The 13,980-nt window shown below is 58.0% G+C and overlaps 4 protein-coding genes across 4 annotated transcripts; 2 read left to right on the forward strand and 2 right to left on the reverse strand.

Annotated features, from left to right (window-relative positions):
- Window positions 1–19: 19 nt before the first annotated feature.
- Window positions 20–7,169, reverse strand: KVR01_009268 (uncharacterized protein). Its single transcript, XM_044784300.1, has 3 exons — window positions 3,112–7,169; window positions 1,521–3,024; window positions 20–1,405 (listed from the first exon to the last, which is right to left on the reverse strand). The coding sequence occupies exons 1-3, from the start codon at window positions 3,425–3,427 to the stop codon at window positions 442–444; spliced, it is 2,784 nt and encodes a 927-aa protein (XP_044641770.1). The 5' UTR covers window positions 3,428–7,169; the 3' UTR covers window positions 20–441.
- A 437-nt stretch (window positions 7,170–7,606) lies between these two features.
- Window positions 7,607–9,031, forward strand: KVR01_009289 (uncharacterized protein; the record flags this gene model as incomplete). Its single annotated transcript, XM_044792077.1, has 1 exon — window positions 7,607–9,031. One exon carries the CDS (start codon window positions 7,607–7,609, stop codon window positions 9,029–9,031), a length of 1,425 nt encoding a protein of 474 aa, XP_044641791.1.
- A 1,171-nt stretch (window positions 9,032–10,202) lies between these two features.
- On the forward strand, window positions 10,203–11,148 carry KVR01_009209 (uncharacterized protein; the record flags this gene model as incomplete). The annotated part of the gene is made up of 3 exons (XM_044790481.1): window positions 10,203–10,591; window positions 10,769–10,916; window positions 10,975–11,148. 3 exons carry the CDS (start codon window positions 10,203–10,205, stop codon window positions 11,146–11,148), a joined length of 711 nt encoding a protein of 236 aa, XP_044641711.1.
- A 376-nt stretch (window positions 11,149–11,524) lies between these two features.
- Window positions 11,525–13,211, reverse strand: KVR01_009533 (uncharacterized protein; the record flags this gene model as incomplete). The annotated part of the gene is made up of 2 exons (XM_044781267.1): window positions 11,525–11,889; window positions 11,978–13,211. 2 exons carry the CDS (start codon window positions 13,209–13,211, stop codon window positions 11,525–11,527), a joined length of 1,599 nt encoding a protein of 532 aa, XP_044642035.1.
- Window positions 13,212–13,980: the final 769 nt, after the last annotated feature.

The following is a 13,980-nucleotide window of genomic DNA, read 5'->3' on the forward strand; positions in this document are numbered from 1 at the left end:
ACGATAAGCAGCAGAGTGCCGAGGAGCATAACGCAAATGAAGCATTCGTTTAAGCCCACTGAGTAGGTGTAAACTAGATTTGGTTCCGGTTTTGATTATGCATCCGGGACAACCTGGTTCTATACTGTATACTGTGTCGCTGTACTGCCTGCTGCCAGTGATATGAATGGGTATCATGCACAACCTGCCTGTCCCTCTCACCAGTGAGGGGCCGCACTTTAACCCAATTCCCTTGAAGAAAACAAGAAAACCCGTCATAATTCGCTTGCTCACGCCTTACCCATGCAAGATCGGTCCCACGATCCCAGAAAAACGCCATATATATGTATGAATGATGAAAGATCCTCCCAAGACCATCATGCAGAATCACATGATGGCCGAAACATCCGTCCCGACACCTCCCTCACACGAAAGAATAGCTAGCTCCTCCCCTATGGGAAGCTAGTAAGGCCACAGCCCCCCTCCGCCCGACCCAAACGAGTGGTGCGAGCCGCTCCCCTTCTCAGGAGGCTTGTACCACTCGCGGTAGGGGTGATTTGGCTGGTTGAAATCCGCCTGCGCCAGCAATGGGTTGACCATGGGTCGCGACGGCGGCGTCGGCGCGTTCGCCGCTGTGCTCGACACCGATGCGGGCGTGTGCGCCGTGCCGGCCGGGCTGGGGTGGTTGCTGCTGGCGATACTGCTATGCCTCGCGCCGCCCCCAGCCGCCCCCGCCGCCGTGTTGGCGGACCCTGCTGAGAACACCGAGTACGATGGAAGGACGGGCGGTGTCGGGTTGCTGGTGAGCGACGCGTGCCGGTGTCGCTCTGCCGCCGCGGCGACCGCAGCAGGCGGCATGACCGGTGGCAGTGGTGGCTGAGAAGGCTGCGATGTGCGCCGCGCGTCATCCTGCTGCTGCTGCATTGTGGGCTGCGCCGGCGGATCGCGTGGCCCGAAGAGCTGGTTTAGCACCGCGGCCGCGCCTAGGGTTCCGCCCTGTGCCGCAGGGGCGATAACAGAAGCAGGGGCATTGTGAGGTGGCAGGGACGGGCCTGTAGAAGTCGCCGTACTGGGCGGCACATCCGGTGGATCCCAGCCCCATGCCCTCCTCAGCTCTCCGACAATTCCCTTGAGATTCCACCCAGTTATGCGGAAGACCCGGTTCACCATCGCCAGGACCTCGTTCTGTTCCCTCGGGTCCCGCAGCACAGCTCCCGCGATGGCAAGGGACCGGATCGCGACGGATGAGACTCCGGCGTCCTTTGTGTGCGCAATGATGCCGCAGACTTGGTGTGCGTGGTGGAGCTGCTGGATTCGCGACTCCTCGTCATCGTGATGTGGAGGCTTCAAAGGGTTGATTTGGGCGAGCAGACACATGGCAGTGTGGTAGAATAGGCGGCCTACAATAGCGACGCGTTTGATGAGCCTGTCGCACAAAGTCAGTCTTACTAATTGCCAATGGATTGGCAAACGATGCCTTTGTGCTCCTTGGTGAGAGAGCCGGGAGGGGGGGCGGGGCGGAATGAGCGTAGGTTACGTACCAAACATTTGGAAATGCCGATTTCGTCGAGGCCGCAAAGAGATATCCATACGGCCTCAACGACCTCGGACAGTTCGTATTCCATGTATCGCACCAGTGCTTCAGTTGCTGCCATTCCTGGAACCGGCCCTGCATTTTAACCTGTTCGTCATGCGGGTTCGGCTCCTGAAATTGTGGTATGCTCGCCCTGAAGTTGGCCACCTTGGCCACGATGTATAGTATCCTGTGAACCCAGATCTCCTCGTTCCCAACCCCTGCAATGCTGCTCAGCAGTAATGGCAACTCCTCGGCTGCTGTTCCGGCCGTGTGGTGCTCAGCCTCGCTCGAATTCGAAACCTTGCTCTCGCGGCTCGGTGAGTCGGCGGTCATATCCATCAACTCATTTGGATCAATGCCCCAGTGGTCCGGATCCCATTCTATTGCCCAGTTATGCGCCAAGCAGCTCAGAATCTCCATTCCGACATTGAGCCAAAAGCATGCTGCCCCGATACCTGTACTCTTCGCGTTCCACTTGCACTCGCGGATCAGAGCTCGTGCCCCAGCGATGTGGTTCATCCTCGCAGCCGGTCTCTCGCTCATGATTTCGTAAACGTTCAGCACCACCGCAGTTGTCGCGCATTCTTCCGTGTCACGCTCGGGGTTCTGCAGGCTTCTAAGCAGCTGTGTCGTTGCCGTGTCATAGTAGTATAAAGCCTTGTCATCTTTGTAGCTGCCGCCACTAACCAGGGTCAGATGCTTGACACCGCATGCGAAAAATGCATTGAGCAGCATCGGCGATTTCAGAGCGAGGTACGGTATTATGCGGCCGAAATGTTTCTGGTTGTCCAGGCTGTCCATCCACACCGCCACATCCTCAATAAAGACCTGCATGTAATGGATCTCTTCTGGGGTGTTCAGGTAGTCCCGTTCTCCAGTCTTCTCGGACTGCGGTGTCATGAGTCCATCATGCGGGTCTGGGGCGCCAGATCCGGTGGCGTGTCGGTACGACCCTGAGGAGGAAGCAGCAACTCCCTGAGGCACGAGGGATGATGCTACGCTGGAACCGTCACCCGATCTATACCCATAGCCCGCGTGATAAGCTTCCTCCCGCATGGCGTACGGATCGTGCAGCGGGCCCACGCTGAATGATGGCGCCCTGCCCCCGCCACCAGAATGAGATGATCCGGGAGTGGGCCCGGAGCTCAGGGCAAGAAATGCGTCGCTGCTTTTTCGTGAATGCGTGTGAGCGAGTTGATCTTCATAACTCGCGAAAGGCTGGTCGTGCGTGGGCCGAGACAACCCCCCAGAGTAGTACACGGCATGACTAGAGGCGAACGGAGCACTCCTGTTGCTCTCCATGACCCGGCTAGGCGGTAGATCGATGGCTGGCCCTGGACGTGGAAGTCGAGTCCCCACGCCCGCTGTCGCCCGTGACGGTGAGACTGGCCGCGATGCTAGTTTCGCATATTTCGCTGCACCCCCAACATACTCGGAAGCAATTTGTCGAGATTCGTCTTGGAATTTGACTGCAGCACATGTGTTAGCATTCTGTTTGGGTCAACGGACTCCTAAGCCATGCTGAAGGCCCTCAAGCCTTCCCCGGTGCAACCTACCTTTCCAATCTACTGGTGGTAGCAAGACTGGTGGCTGCTCCACCTTCAGGTCTATAAAATTAAGCCGCACTCCACGCTCGCATTTTCGATTGCTTTTCTGGCAGTTTAGACAGGTCGGCAAGGCTTCGTCACATTTGAGATGTCGATTGCGGCACGTCAAGCATCCCGTTCGCACACGCTTAGGCTTGGCCACCGTCGGCGACGCTGATGGCGCTCCCTGCTCCCTGCTCTCGCTCTCTCCTCGACTGACGACCTTCTCGCGTCCTGTGGACACCTCCGTCGCCCTGGAGAAGGTTGGTGGAGTCTGCCCATCCATCACGTGCGAATTCCGGGGGCTAGCCGTCGCCGAATGGCTAGCAGTCTGACTAGGTCGTCGTGAGATGCCTGCCTCGGAAACCCTTTGTCGCTTGGCAGCTGGGATTTCAAAGTGGCCATGCGGCGCTGGACTCGTGGTGTAGTTCCCTCCACCGCTGCTGGCACTGGTGGTGTACGTTGGCGAGGCATTATCGATTCCGTAAGCGGAGTAAGGGTTCGGTTGAGGACCGGGCAGGTGGTGGTGAGCTGAATATGGCGATGGAGGGATTGAGGGATGGTGTTGGCCGCGAGAACGAGACTGATGCCGCTGGCGTGCAGCCACCACACTGCCTCCGTCAGGGCCGAAGCCCGACGAGACAGCACCTGGCGGTGCCCCGTAAGCCGCCACGGCTACTGATATCTCGGGGAGAAAAGGAAGTAGGGCTGCGGCGCAAGGGCCGTGCCGTTCCGCACCGGCTTGGAGTGGACTGGTGGCACGAGGAGGCCGATGTGGAAACGAAACTATTGGGAATACCAAGCAGGTGAGGGTTCGCGCACTGGCGAAAATGGGGAAACGGCCCAGATCAATTGCCAATGTGGCCTCAATTGGTGACAGTGGTGGGTAGATGAGGGTAGATACGAGGTTGGTATGGCTGTATCGTTGAGTCGGTGACCATAGGTAGTAAGTGATTTGACCGTTGTGCTAGTTGTTCAGGAAATCTGCAAGAAGCCCGCGATTCGCCCCGTCGGGACCGGGGCCGGGCGGTCCCTGTGTGCGTCTTGTTCAAGCAGCTAATGCGTTACTGGAGCGGGAAGCCTGATGCTTGAAGAAGCCAAATGTCGTGTCTCGAAATCTGGCCTGTGGCATTTGTGCCTGAGCGGTATATCTCACCTTTCCGAGGGATTCGGTGGCCTTAAAACATAGCAGAGAGCCGGGAGGTTGCAAGACCTTGAGCAGGAATGCACGGTGGGTGCGCCCCATGTGACCCAAGATTCGTCCCTCACTGCAGTGTGTCGAATTGCGTACAGGGACGAGAAATTGTGACGGCGTGTGGCGTCCGTGATTGTGTCCCTCTTGGGTGCTGGAGCGGGCCGGGGGCGAAAGTCGAAGGAGAATCACTGTCGTGAGGCTCCGGGCTCGCCGTCGACGTCTACTGAGGGCCCATTGCGAGGAAGGTGTTTCTCTGATAACACGTGGTGCCCTTGGCCATTCCGCACGGTCTAGATGGTTGAGAGAGCCCCGGATCGAAGTTGAGGTGATATGGGCTTGGGGCCCAGCTGAGAGTCTGTCGCACACGGCCTGCGCAATTTGAAATGCTCACCCCGTTTGAGAGACAACTGGGCGCTTGAGGTGGTGCTGGGCATATCAGTCTTGCACGGTGGTACAAACTGTGTCCCGGGAAATGAGGAGCTCTGCTTAGGACGACGACAGTCACCGAAGGGGCCCCGGGGACACAGCAAAGGCTTGATGGAGGTCCTCAAAGTCGAGACTTTTTGGAAAATCTAGGCCTCGGGATTTCCTCCCGAGGGATGGAGGTCGCTTGAGCGGCAGTAGCTCTGAATTTAGACCAGTCAAGAGCCAACCATCACAGGCCCTGTCCAGGAGCTCTCCCTGCTGGGGTGGCTAGCGTCCGCCGTCCGGGGTGGGCAGGTGGGGTCGCATACGTTTCTCTGGAGAGCAGGGTCCCGGGGTGGTGGTGAAGATGAGAGCCCCAGATCCCCCAGGCTGTGAGCCTCAGAAACCAGCCACGACTGGCAGAGTCAAGGTTGGGCACCTGACTGCCGGGGAAGCTGCCATGTCAAGCCAGGAGGAGAGACCTGGCATGCCGACGAGGACGAGGGCAGTCAGCGGTCGGCTGGCAGAGCAGCAAGACGTTGCTTGCCAGGTGTTTTCTTTCATGTGAGAAGGAGCTTGCGGCCCTGCCGTGCAGCGAGCGAGACACGCCGAGGCGGGCGGCGGTGTGGGTGTTGTGCGCTTGGGCTGCCCAGCTTGGTCTTGCAGCATCCGCGGGACTGATCACACAGCTGCCATGACCATGCACAGCCAGACAGTTCTGCACGCGCAGAGGCCACAAGGCTCAGGTGCTGCGACCTCAGGCCTTGTTTTGGCACGTCCGTGCAAGGATCTCTGCCCGTTTACAAGTGCGGAACGGTGTGGACGAAACATTCTTCGCAATGTTGTCAATGTTTGATCGTCCACTTCCCACCCGGCCATTCATCACCAGCAGGGGCATTTGTGCGCCCCACAGGGCGGATTTCGTGTCGAGCCCCGGAGGAGTACCACAGCAAAGATGCACCGCATCATGACACCCTGCTGGATGAAGGCGTGGGACCCGGAACACGAGCTCCCAAGATGCAATCAGTCACGTGTAGGGGCGGGCAGGCCCAGCGAGCCTCCCTTGGGCTCAAGTCTATTACCATAACATCGCCGGCGGCCGCCCTCAGGGCTGCGGTGCTCTGTGTGCCCTGAAATCGGCAGTAGATCGTCCCGAAAGTGCATAGTGGAGACTGGCCGGAGCCGTCGTGGTGTGTCCGCCGATGTTTTGCAGTTGGGCAGATGAGACGGAGGGAAAGCCTTTCCGAGCCACCATGACACACAGCTCAGTCTTGGCGGAGGCCGGCCGGAGTGCATGGCCTGCTTGGCCTCCAAATAGAAAGGAGGCCGAAGCTTGACCACTGACCATGAGGTGGGTGCAATACCTGTTCTAACTTCTGGCTCGTGCCCATGCCGCATCTCGCCTATCTCCCTTGCACTATGCCGGGCCAGTGGCGGGCGGGTGGACAAGGTGTGCGCACGCCTCGACCGGGTTGTAAATTGGGGGAGGGGGGGGATGTCACCACCAACCACCAGCAGCTCATCTCATGACGACGGTTGACAGCCGCGCACGAGACTTATCTGCATCCCCAGCTGCCAAAGCAGGGTTGCAAAGGACACCAACACTGCAGCGGTGAGCCTGAGTGATGGGGGAGAGGGCCATGGGGGGCCAAGCACAGTCGACATCGATGACGATGTGGCTTCTCTGGTGCTGGGGCAAGAGGTACTGGACCTGCTGCTTTGCTCTGGGTTCCTTGTTGTTGTTGAGGCATGTGAGGGTCACGATGTCAGGCTGCGTAGGGCGAGGGCCGTGGTGGAGGGTGGCCGCCCTTGCCAGAGGGTGAGCGGGTGGTGCAGGCGTTTGCAACACATTAATAGAATAAGGTTCCATTCTCCGGCTCGGGCTCGCCCGCTCAGCCCGCTTGTGGAGACCCCTGGCTGACAGGCTGGCAGGCTGGCAGGCTGGGAGACCTCCCTTGCTCCAGGGCTGAAAGCCACCGCCCGAGTCCTGGTGGTGTGGTCCCTGGCTACCGTCTCCCGCCGCCAAATTCCCCGATAATGTGTTGTGCATTGGCTCGTCGACTTGGCAGAATATGGTTTGGTCGGTTCTTGAATGGCCAGGTGCAACCTCCCAGCTTCAACCAACCCGTCTGCTTGTCCAGTCCAGGGCCAGAGCGACTCGGCCGACCGACCTAATGACTGCAGCTCTGTGCAGTACGGAGTAGGAGTAGCATACAACACTGTACCCCGTACACAAGTACTCCGTGCAGACACAGGCGCAGGGGCCCATGGCGAAGAAGGAGATGAAGTTGCATGAATGGGGTTGCCAAGCAATGGCACGCTTCGTTTCACGATGCCGATTTGCAGAGTCGGGCCCGTATTGGCAGTCGTCAGCAGGGCAAGAAGCAAAAAAAGAAGGGGGAGAAAAAGAAAGGAAGGGAAAACCCGCAGGCCACCGGCAGGTAGGGCCCCGTATCTGAACAACAAACCGTTTATCTTCTCGAATGCACTCGAGCAGGTACGGAGTACCGAGGTACTTGGGTTCCTGCCGTGGAAGGGGTGGAGCCTGCCTGTGGGGCCGGCTGGTGGGGAAAAGGCAACCAGCCCGACGGTGCGGCCTCAACTTCACCAAACTCATCAAGCATCGACTCTCGACCCACGCCCACGCTGCCGCATCTTCCATCTCACATCTTCCCGTGCTCCAGCTGCATGGTACATCAAATTTATCGAGAGACCGCATCTGCACCTGCATCTCGCCGCTGCCTCTGCTTCTGCCACCTTCCGAAACATGGCAATCTCCTCCTGATCTCTGGCCGGAAAACTCCCATCAGCAACGCCATGCCACGCATCAACCTCCCTGAGTTGAGTTCTTGATCTCCATCAGCCATGTCCGACCAGGATCGACCCCAGGATCCCGGCCTGCCCCCACAGCCCAGGGCCATCCTCCGCGGCCACAAGGCCCAGGTTCACGCCCAGGCCTTCATCAGGTCCAACCAGCGCCTTCTGACCGGCGATGCCGACGGCTTCGTGGTCGCCTGGGATCTGGCCACCATGAGACCCAGGGCTGTATGGCAGGCCCACATGGGTGCTATCCTGGGAATCGCGGGTTGGGCATCCGACAAGATCATCACCCACGGGAGGGACAACAAGCTCATCGTCTGGAAGATGACGCTCGAGGACGAGCCTGCTCTGAGTTCAACGCTGCCCCTGGATGTGGCGACCGAGCCCAGGCCCAAGCCTTGGATGCTACACCTGCTCCAAGTAAACACCATGAACTTCTGCGCGTTCGCCTGCTGTGCCACAGCGCCATTCACGCTGCCAACGGCATCAGCCACGCCACCCTCCTCATCTGAGAACACGCCAGATCCCGGCTCAGAGTTGTTCGTTGCCGTTCCTAACACGCTGGCCTCCGAGGCTGTCGATATATATAGTCTCCCATCGCAGACGCGCATCCACACTGTCAGGCTGGGGCAGGAAAACGGCATGGCCATGGCTCTAGCTCTTGTTTGGCTACACGATGTGCTCGCTTTGGTTGCTGGCTATGAGAACGGGTTGGCAGTTGTCGCACAGCTTGACCCCGGCGGCGGTGGCTCCTGGGAAACCACATACCGCAACAAAAGCCACAGCCAGCCTATCCTCTCACTTGACGTCGCACCGGATCGAGAGTATTTCCTGACCACAGGCGCTGACGCCACCATCGCAAAACATCCTCTCCTTCCGCAAGCGCCACTCGTCCCAGACTCGGCGCAAGACGCGTCTGAGACCTTTCCCCCAGATGCCGGTCCCAAGGGCATGCCTCCCAGAGGAGAAGAGGACCCAGAATCAGGCATAGAAAAGAAGCAGCCAAGCTCCGCCCTCGCCGTAGCCCTGAGCAGCCAGGCATCGACTGGTCGCCCAGCTCCTCTCGGTACACCTGAGATCAGGACTCGGCCTATCAAGGTCATCGATACAAAGCACTCTGGTCAACAGGGTATCAGGATCAGATCTGACGGGCGTGTCTTTGCCACTGCAGGCTGGGACTCCAAGACACGCGTGTACTCAACCAAGTCAATGCGCGAAGTCGCCGTCCTAAAATGGCACGCGGTTGGTTGTTTCACTGTAGCATTCGCAGACCTCACTGCCCACGACTCTTTTACCGACTCAAAGACAAAGACCAAGCCAGCTGATGAAGACGCTGCTTCCAACACAAGGGTTGCCCCGCGGCTACTCAAGATGACGGTCAAGGAGAGGAGACTCAAACGAGCCACAAATGCACACTGGCTGGCAGTCGGGAGCAAGGACGGCAAGGTGAGCTTGTGGGACGTGTTCTGACGCGCTTCAGTCGCCTCTCCGCACACAATACCGGCCCGACTAGTCATCGTTCATACATTCTGGTCTCCAGGTCATGCCCACGATTTTGGATCACGATCCGTTCCGGACCAACAGATATTACTTCCATCGTCCTCCTTTAGTCTCATTCGCATCCCTCTGGAACCACTGGCCGGCACAATAGGTCAGTCAAGGATTGAGTGATGAAATTGTTGTCCGGGCCAGTCGTCTTCGGCCCAGGAATTCCTTCCTGGTTCCCGCACGGCTTTCGGCATTGGGCCCTTGAAATGCCGGTAGTGCAGGCTAAGCTTTGCTGCATATGCTAGATCATCCAGATCTGTATAGTGCCAACGTCATCTCGGCTCTCTTGGAATAGGCTCATTTTCAAGAGCGCTGGTGGGTGAAGAGGGTGGCAGTTACGCCTTCCAGATACGGACGGACCTTCCGCCTCCATCATGCATAAACTTGGACTGAGAACAGCCGAAATGAATGGACCCTGTCCCTGTCTCAGGAATAGCTTTCAGGCCAACGGTACTGCGGTCATGTTATGTCAACCCCGGACGTTAAGCTCACGGACCTGTCGATACCCCTGAGAAATCCCCTTACAGGTGACCAGAGCGTGTCATCAAGCTCGAACGCTAATCTATTACAGCCTGCCTGCTCTTTCAGGCTGTTTGCTAGATTGGTTTCAGACCAGACTTTTTCCTAATGGAGGCATCCACAAATCCGAGCCTCAATCCGGGACAGCGGGGTGCCACTGGCAGCTCAGGACCGCGCCGGGTGCAGACGTGGTAGCGTGGTGGGGCCCCACAACACTCTGTCTGTCACATCCTTGGACACATGTTTCCTCTTCGGAGGGTTTCGCACCCTCATCAATTTGAACCCATCACCAGAAAACGGCATGCCTGCCATATGGAGAAAGGAAGAAGAGGCTGAAAGGGGGAGCGGAATGTGACCCAAGCTCATCTGCCGGGCGTGACTGGAGCTTCTTTCTCCACAATTTCGTGCCGGCCTCCCTAGTCATCAGGAGATGCTGTACTTGCGTATAAAGTGTCTATCACCTCGCGGTTTGCCTTGATGATCTGCAACTCTCAAACACTCCGAAGAAAGAATCATTGACCTCCAGCACCTTGTCCGCTCTCTCCACACGTTCTTCAGTTCCACTTTCGGCACAATGAAGGCCAACACTATCGTCCTCGCTGCCACCCAGGCCCTCCTGGCCGCCGCCAACCCCGTTCCCGAGATCAAAGAGCGCCAGTCTTGCCCTGGTGTCCACGTTTTCGGTGCCCGCGAGACGACCGTGTCTCCGGGGTTCGGCTCGTCTGGCACCGTTGTCAACCTGATCACACAAACCTATTCCGGCTCCACCTCCGAGGCCATTAGCTATCCTGCATGTGGTGGCCAGGCATCTTGTGGTAGTGTTAGCTATGCAGACTCCGTCAAGCAAGGCGTTTCGGCCGTTGTCAGCGCCGTGAACGCTTTCAACACAAAGTGCCCTAACACGTCATTGGTGCTCGTGGGCTACTCCCAGGGGGGCCAGATCTTCGATGACGCTCTTTGCGGGTAAGTAAATATCCTAGTGTATCAGGAGGAGAATACCTGCTATGCCTGCGACTCCTCATCACTTGTCTTGAAGGGCGGTTGTCCACAAAACGCTGCAAGCCATGGAGCCCCTTTTGTCTTTACATCTATCTTGCATGTCTTCTTCGGGGTTTCAATAACTGACTTCGAGTGCTACAGGGGTGGGGACACTGCTGAGGGTATCAGTAGCACTGCTGTCCCATTGTCATCAGCCGCTGTCTCGAAAATCAAGGCTGCTATCTTCATGGGCGACCCACGCTTCGTCGCTGGTCTTCCCTACGAGGTTGGCACTTGCAAGGCTGGAGGGGTAAGCAGCCTATTCCGTTCCATGCCTCTTCGTTTTTCTAACATTCGTGATCCCATAGTTCGATGCCCGTCCCTCCGGCTTTTCGTGCCCTAGTGCCGCCAAGATCCAGTCGTACTGCGACGCTGCTGACCCTTACTGCTGTAACGGAAGCAATGCTGCTACGCACCAGGGCTATGGAAGTGAATATGGGCAGCAGGCTCTCACTTTCGTCAAGAGCAAGATCCCGGCTTAAACACCGCATTTTCCTGCGACGGCGTGCACTTGATACCATAGGAGCAACAACACGTTGAGCTCCTTTCGACTTCGTGTCGCCTTTCTATTGTACATACATGAAATATACTTGTATCTTCTCCCCCCCCCCCCCCCCACAAAAAAAAACCGCGATTGCTATGCTTGAAATACTATGAAAGTTGTTGATTTGTGGGGCAATGTAGGAGCTGAGGCGGCCACTTGGTATAGATGGCCACGCGGACGCATGCGTTTCTCGACCATTGCAGCTCGTGTAAGCACGAGCTAACCAAGAACGGGATGGGTGCTTGAACGTGGCTCCAGTATGAATACACTTGCAAGAATTTGTTTCTAGAGCTTGATGCGCCTGGCGATGTCTCTCAATCCTCGTTATCACGCTCGGCCGCTGGGACGTCTACTACGCCCTGCCACTCCCATTGGAACGGATTCGAGGAGTTGGTCTCGAACTCATTTATCTTCCCATTGACCCTGCTAATAGCAAACATCTTCATCGTCTGCGTCACCGCGACAGCTGAGAATCCTTCTTCCACCACGTCGTCCGGGCTGCCGTCCAGCGAAGCCGCCTGCACGACCCAGTCGCTCCCGCGGTAGACGGACGACTGCAGCGCGCCAGTGGTCTGGTCGAGGGTCAGGACAATGTTGTTTGTCCACCCATTGGTTCCAAATGTGAGGGAGGCGATCTCCGGGGGCGGGTTGACGGCGAGGTTCGAGGTGATTTGGTTTCCTACTTGGAAAGTCAGTCACTCAGTCTTGGCCATGACTCGCAGCGAGATTTCAGGGGGAGTGCCATAGGAACGGGTTTGAAGCCTTACCAAAGTTACCCGTCTCCAACCTAAAGTCTGTCGACGGGCCGCTCAGCTTCTCGATGAGGCCGCCGCCGTCGGCATAGTACATGCGCATGGCGTTCGGGTCTGTCTTGGTTGGTCCGGTGCCGCCGAGGTCGACGAACGCTGAGATGGCGAGCCCCGTGCCGGGCGCGGCGCTCGTGCTGACGACGTCGCCCATGGCCCAGACCAGGTCCGTCATGTTGGCCATCTGCACATGGCCGGTCGCCGCGTCCTGGTACAGCACCAGCAGGCTGTTGGTGCAGTTTTCGCAGTTCTGCCACAGGGCCGCGAGCCCGGAGCCCGGCGCTGCCTGCGGGTTGCCCAGGTTCGCGCCCATCCCGCCCTGCAGCCAGCCCGAGGGCGATGCCGGCTTGAGCGAGTACAATTCCGCGACCCTGCGGTCCGATGTCAGGTAGTACAGGTTCCAGAGGCCGTTGTTGTTCGCCACGGCGAGGGGTGTGCCGTCCAGCACGTCCAGCCCGGCCGGGCCGGCAGACGCGCTCACGTTGATGGACATCCACGAGTCGACCGTCGAGGGCCGGATGGCGGCCATGATGCTGCTCCCCGTTGCGTTGGAGCTCTGGTAGAAGACGCCCGTGTAAGTCGTGCCGGTGGGGTCGGTCCAGTTCATGGCGGCCAGCCTCGACTCGGGCATGAGGATGCCTGCCTCGGAGGATCTCGAGTCCCCGTCATCGTCCGAGGCCGAGGGTTTGCTCCATGGCGCCGTAACGGCGAGGAGTGTCACGAGGAGGCCAATGATGAGCAAGGCGATCCCCGCCGTCAACGCGTAAAAGGTACTCCTCCGCAGCCCAAACAGTGTTTTCCGTTCCGCGGGACCGTTCGCGCTGCCAAGTATTCCCGCCCCTCCTATTCCTCCAAGGGAACCGGCGGTGGACGCTCGGTCTCCTTTCGCATCGTTGGTTGGCGCGGCATATAATGCCTGTGCTTGGCCCTTTGAGTCGACCAGGTAATATGCGGGCGGTCCTACTTGAGGGCTGTCAACTGGGGAGAACCCCAGGGCTTTGTCGTCTGAGAAAGGGTTGGCGTTGTTGTTTGTGCTGCTGTCGTCGGAGATGGCGAATTTCTCGTTCCAGTATGACTGGCGGACTGGTGCCGTCGCGGCAGTGGTTGAGCTCTGGCTGGGCTCACTAGGGGTCTCGTCGGGGATGATGATAGCCTCGAGGTCCGAATAGGACTTTTTCCTTGCCCGGAAGTCCATACTTGAAATAAATGAATGTGGAAGAGTTGGTGACGGTGTATGGGTATTAGACAATCATTGGGATGAACGATTGGTCTTCGTTTCCAGGTCACCGTGCCCGGTGAGGTCGAAGCAGCCTGGCACACAAGGAAATGGTACAGAATTACGCAATATTAGATCGGAAAAGAGCGACAGGCACGGAAAAGAGTGACGACGAACAGAACACGACCAGCGTATCAGAGGAGCTGTTACAACAATAGAAATGAGCCAAGCAGAAGTGGGAAAGCAACCAGAGGTCGGAACGCTAGTCGGGGGCAGTGAGACCAGGGCTAATCTATAATTCAAACTTCAGCAGGTAAGAATTAGATGACGGGGCCTTGGTGCGAGGCTACCCGAAAGTCAAAATCCCTAACCATCATAGGGCTGTGTATCCGCATCCGACCCCAAGTTGCCGGGTCCTCGGATCAAACGACGCTGACGGGGGGGAGGGGTTGCCGAGGGGTTGAGCTGCGGGCAAGGAAAAGCATGAGGCATCTCACGAGTCAAGCCCTGAGGAGCCAGCAGGTTTGCTGGTGTGACAGATGTATCATATCGGCGTGGCGCGGCGAAGCGAGGTGGGCAAGATAGGAAGGCGAGTTTCCAAGGTTGATAGATCACTGCTTGAACTCTGGCTGGTCAAGACGTGCGGGTAGCTTGGATAATAGTCCGGGAGCCATGCGCCTTCAAAGTTACCTGAGGTAGGGTTGCAACAGCCTTTGGCCTCAGAGGAACTCTGACGAGAGCCTCAATG

The sequence above is a fragment of the Diaporthe batatas genome (genome assembly GCF_019321695.1).
Source record: "Diaporthe batatas strain CRI 302-4 chromosome Unknown Contig00011, whole genome shotgun sequence".
In the NCBI taxonomy this organism is placed as follows: Eukaryota; Fungi; Ascomycota; class Sordariomycetes; order Diaporthales; family Diaporthaceae; genus Diaporthe; species Diaporthe batatas.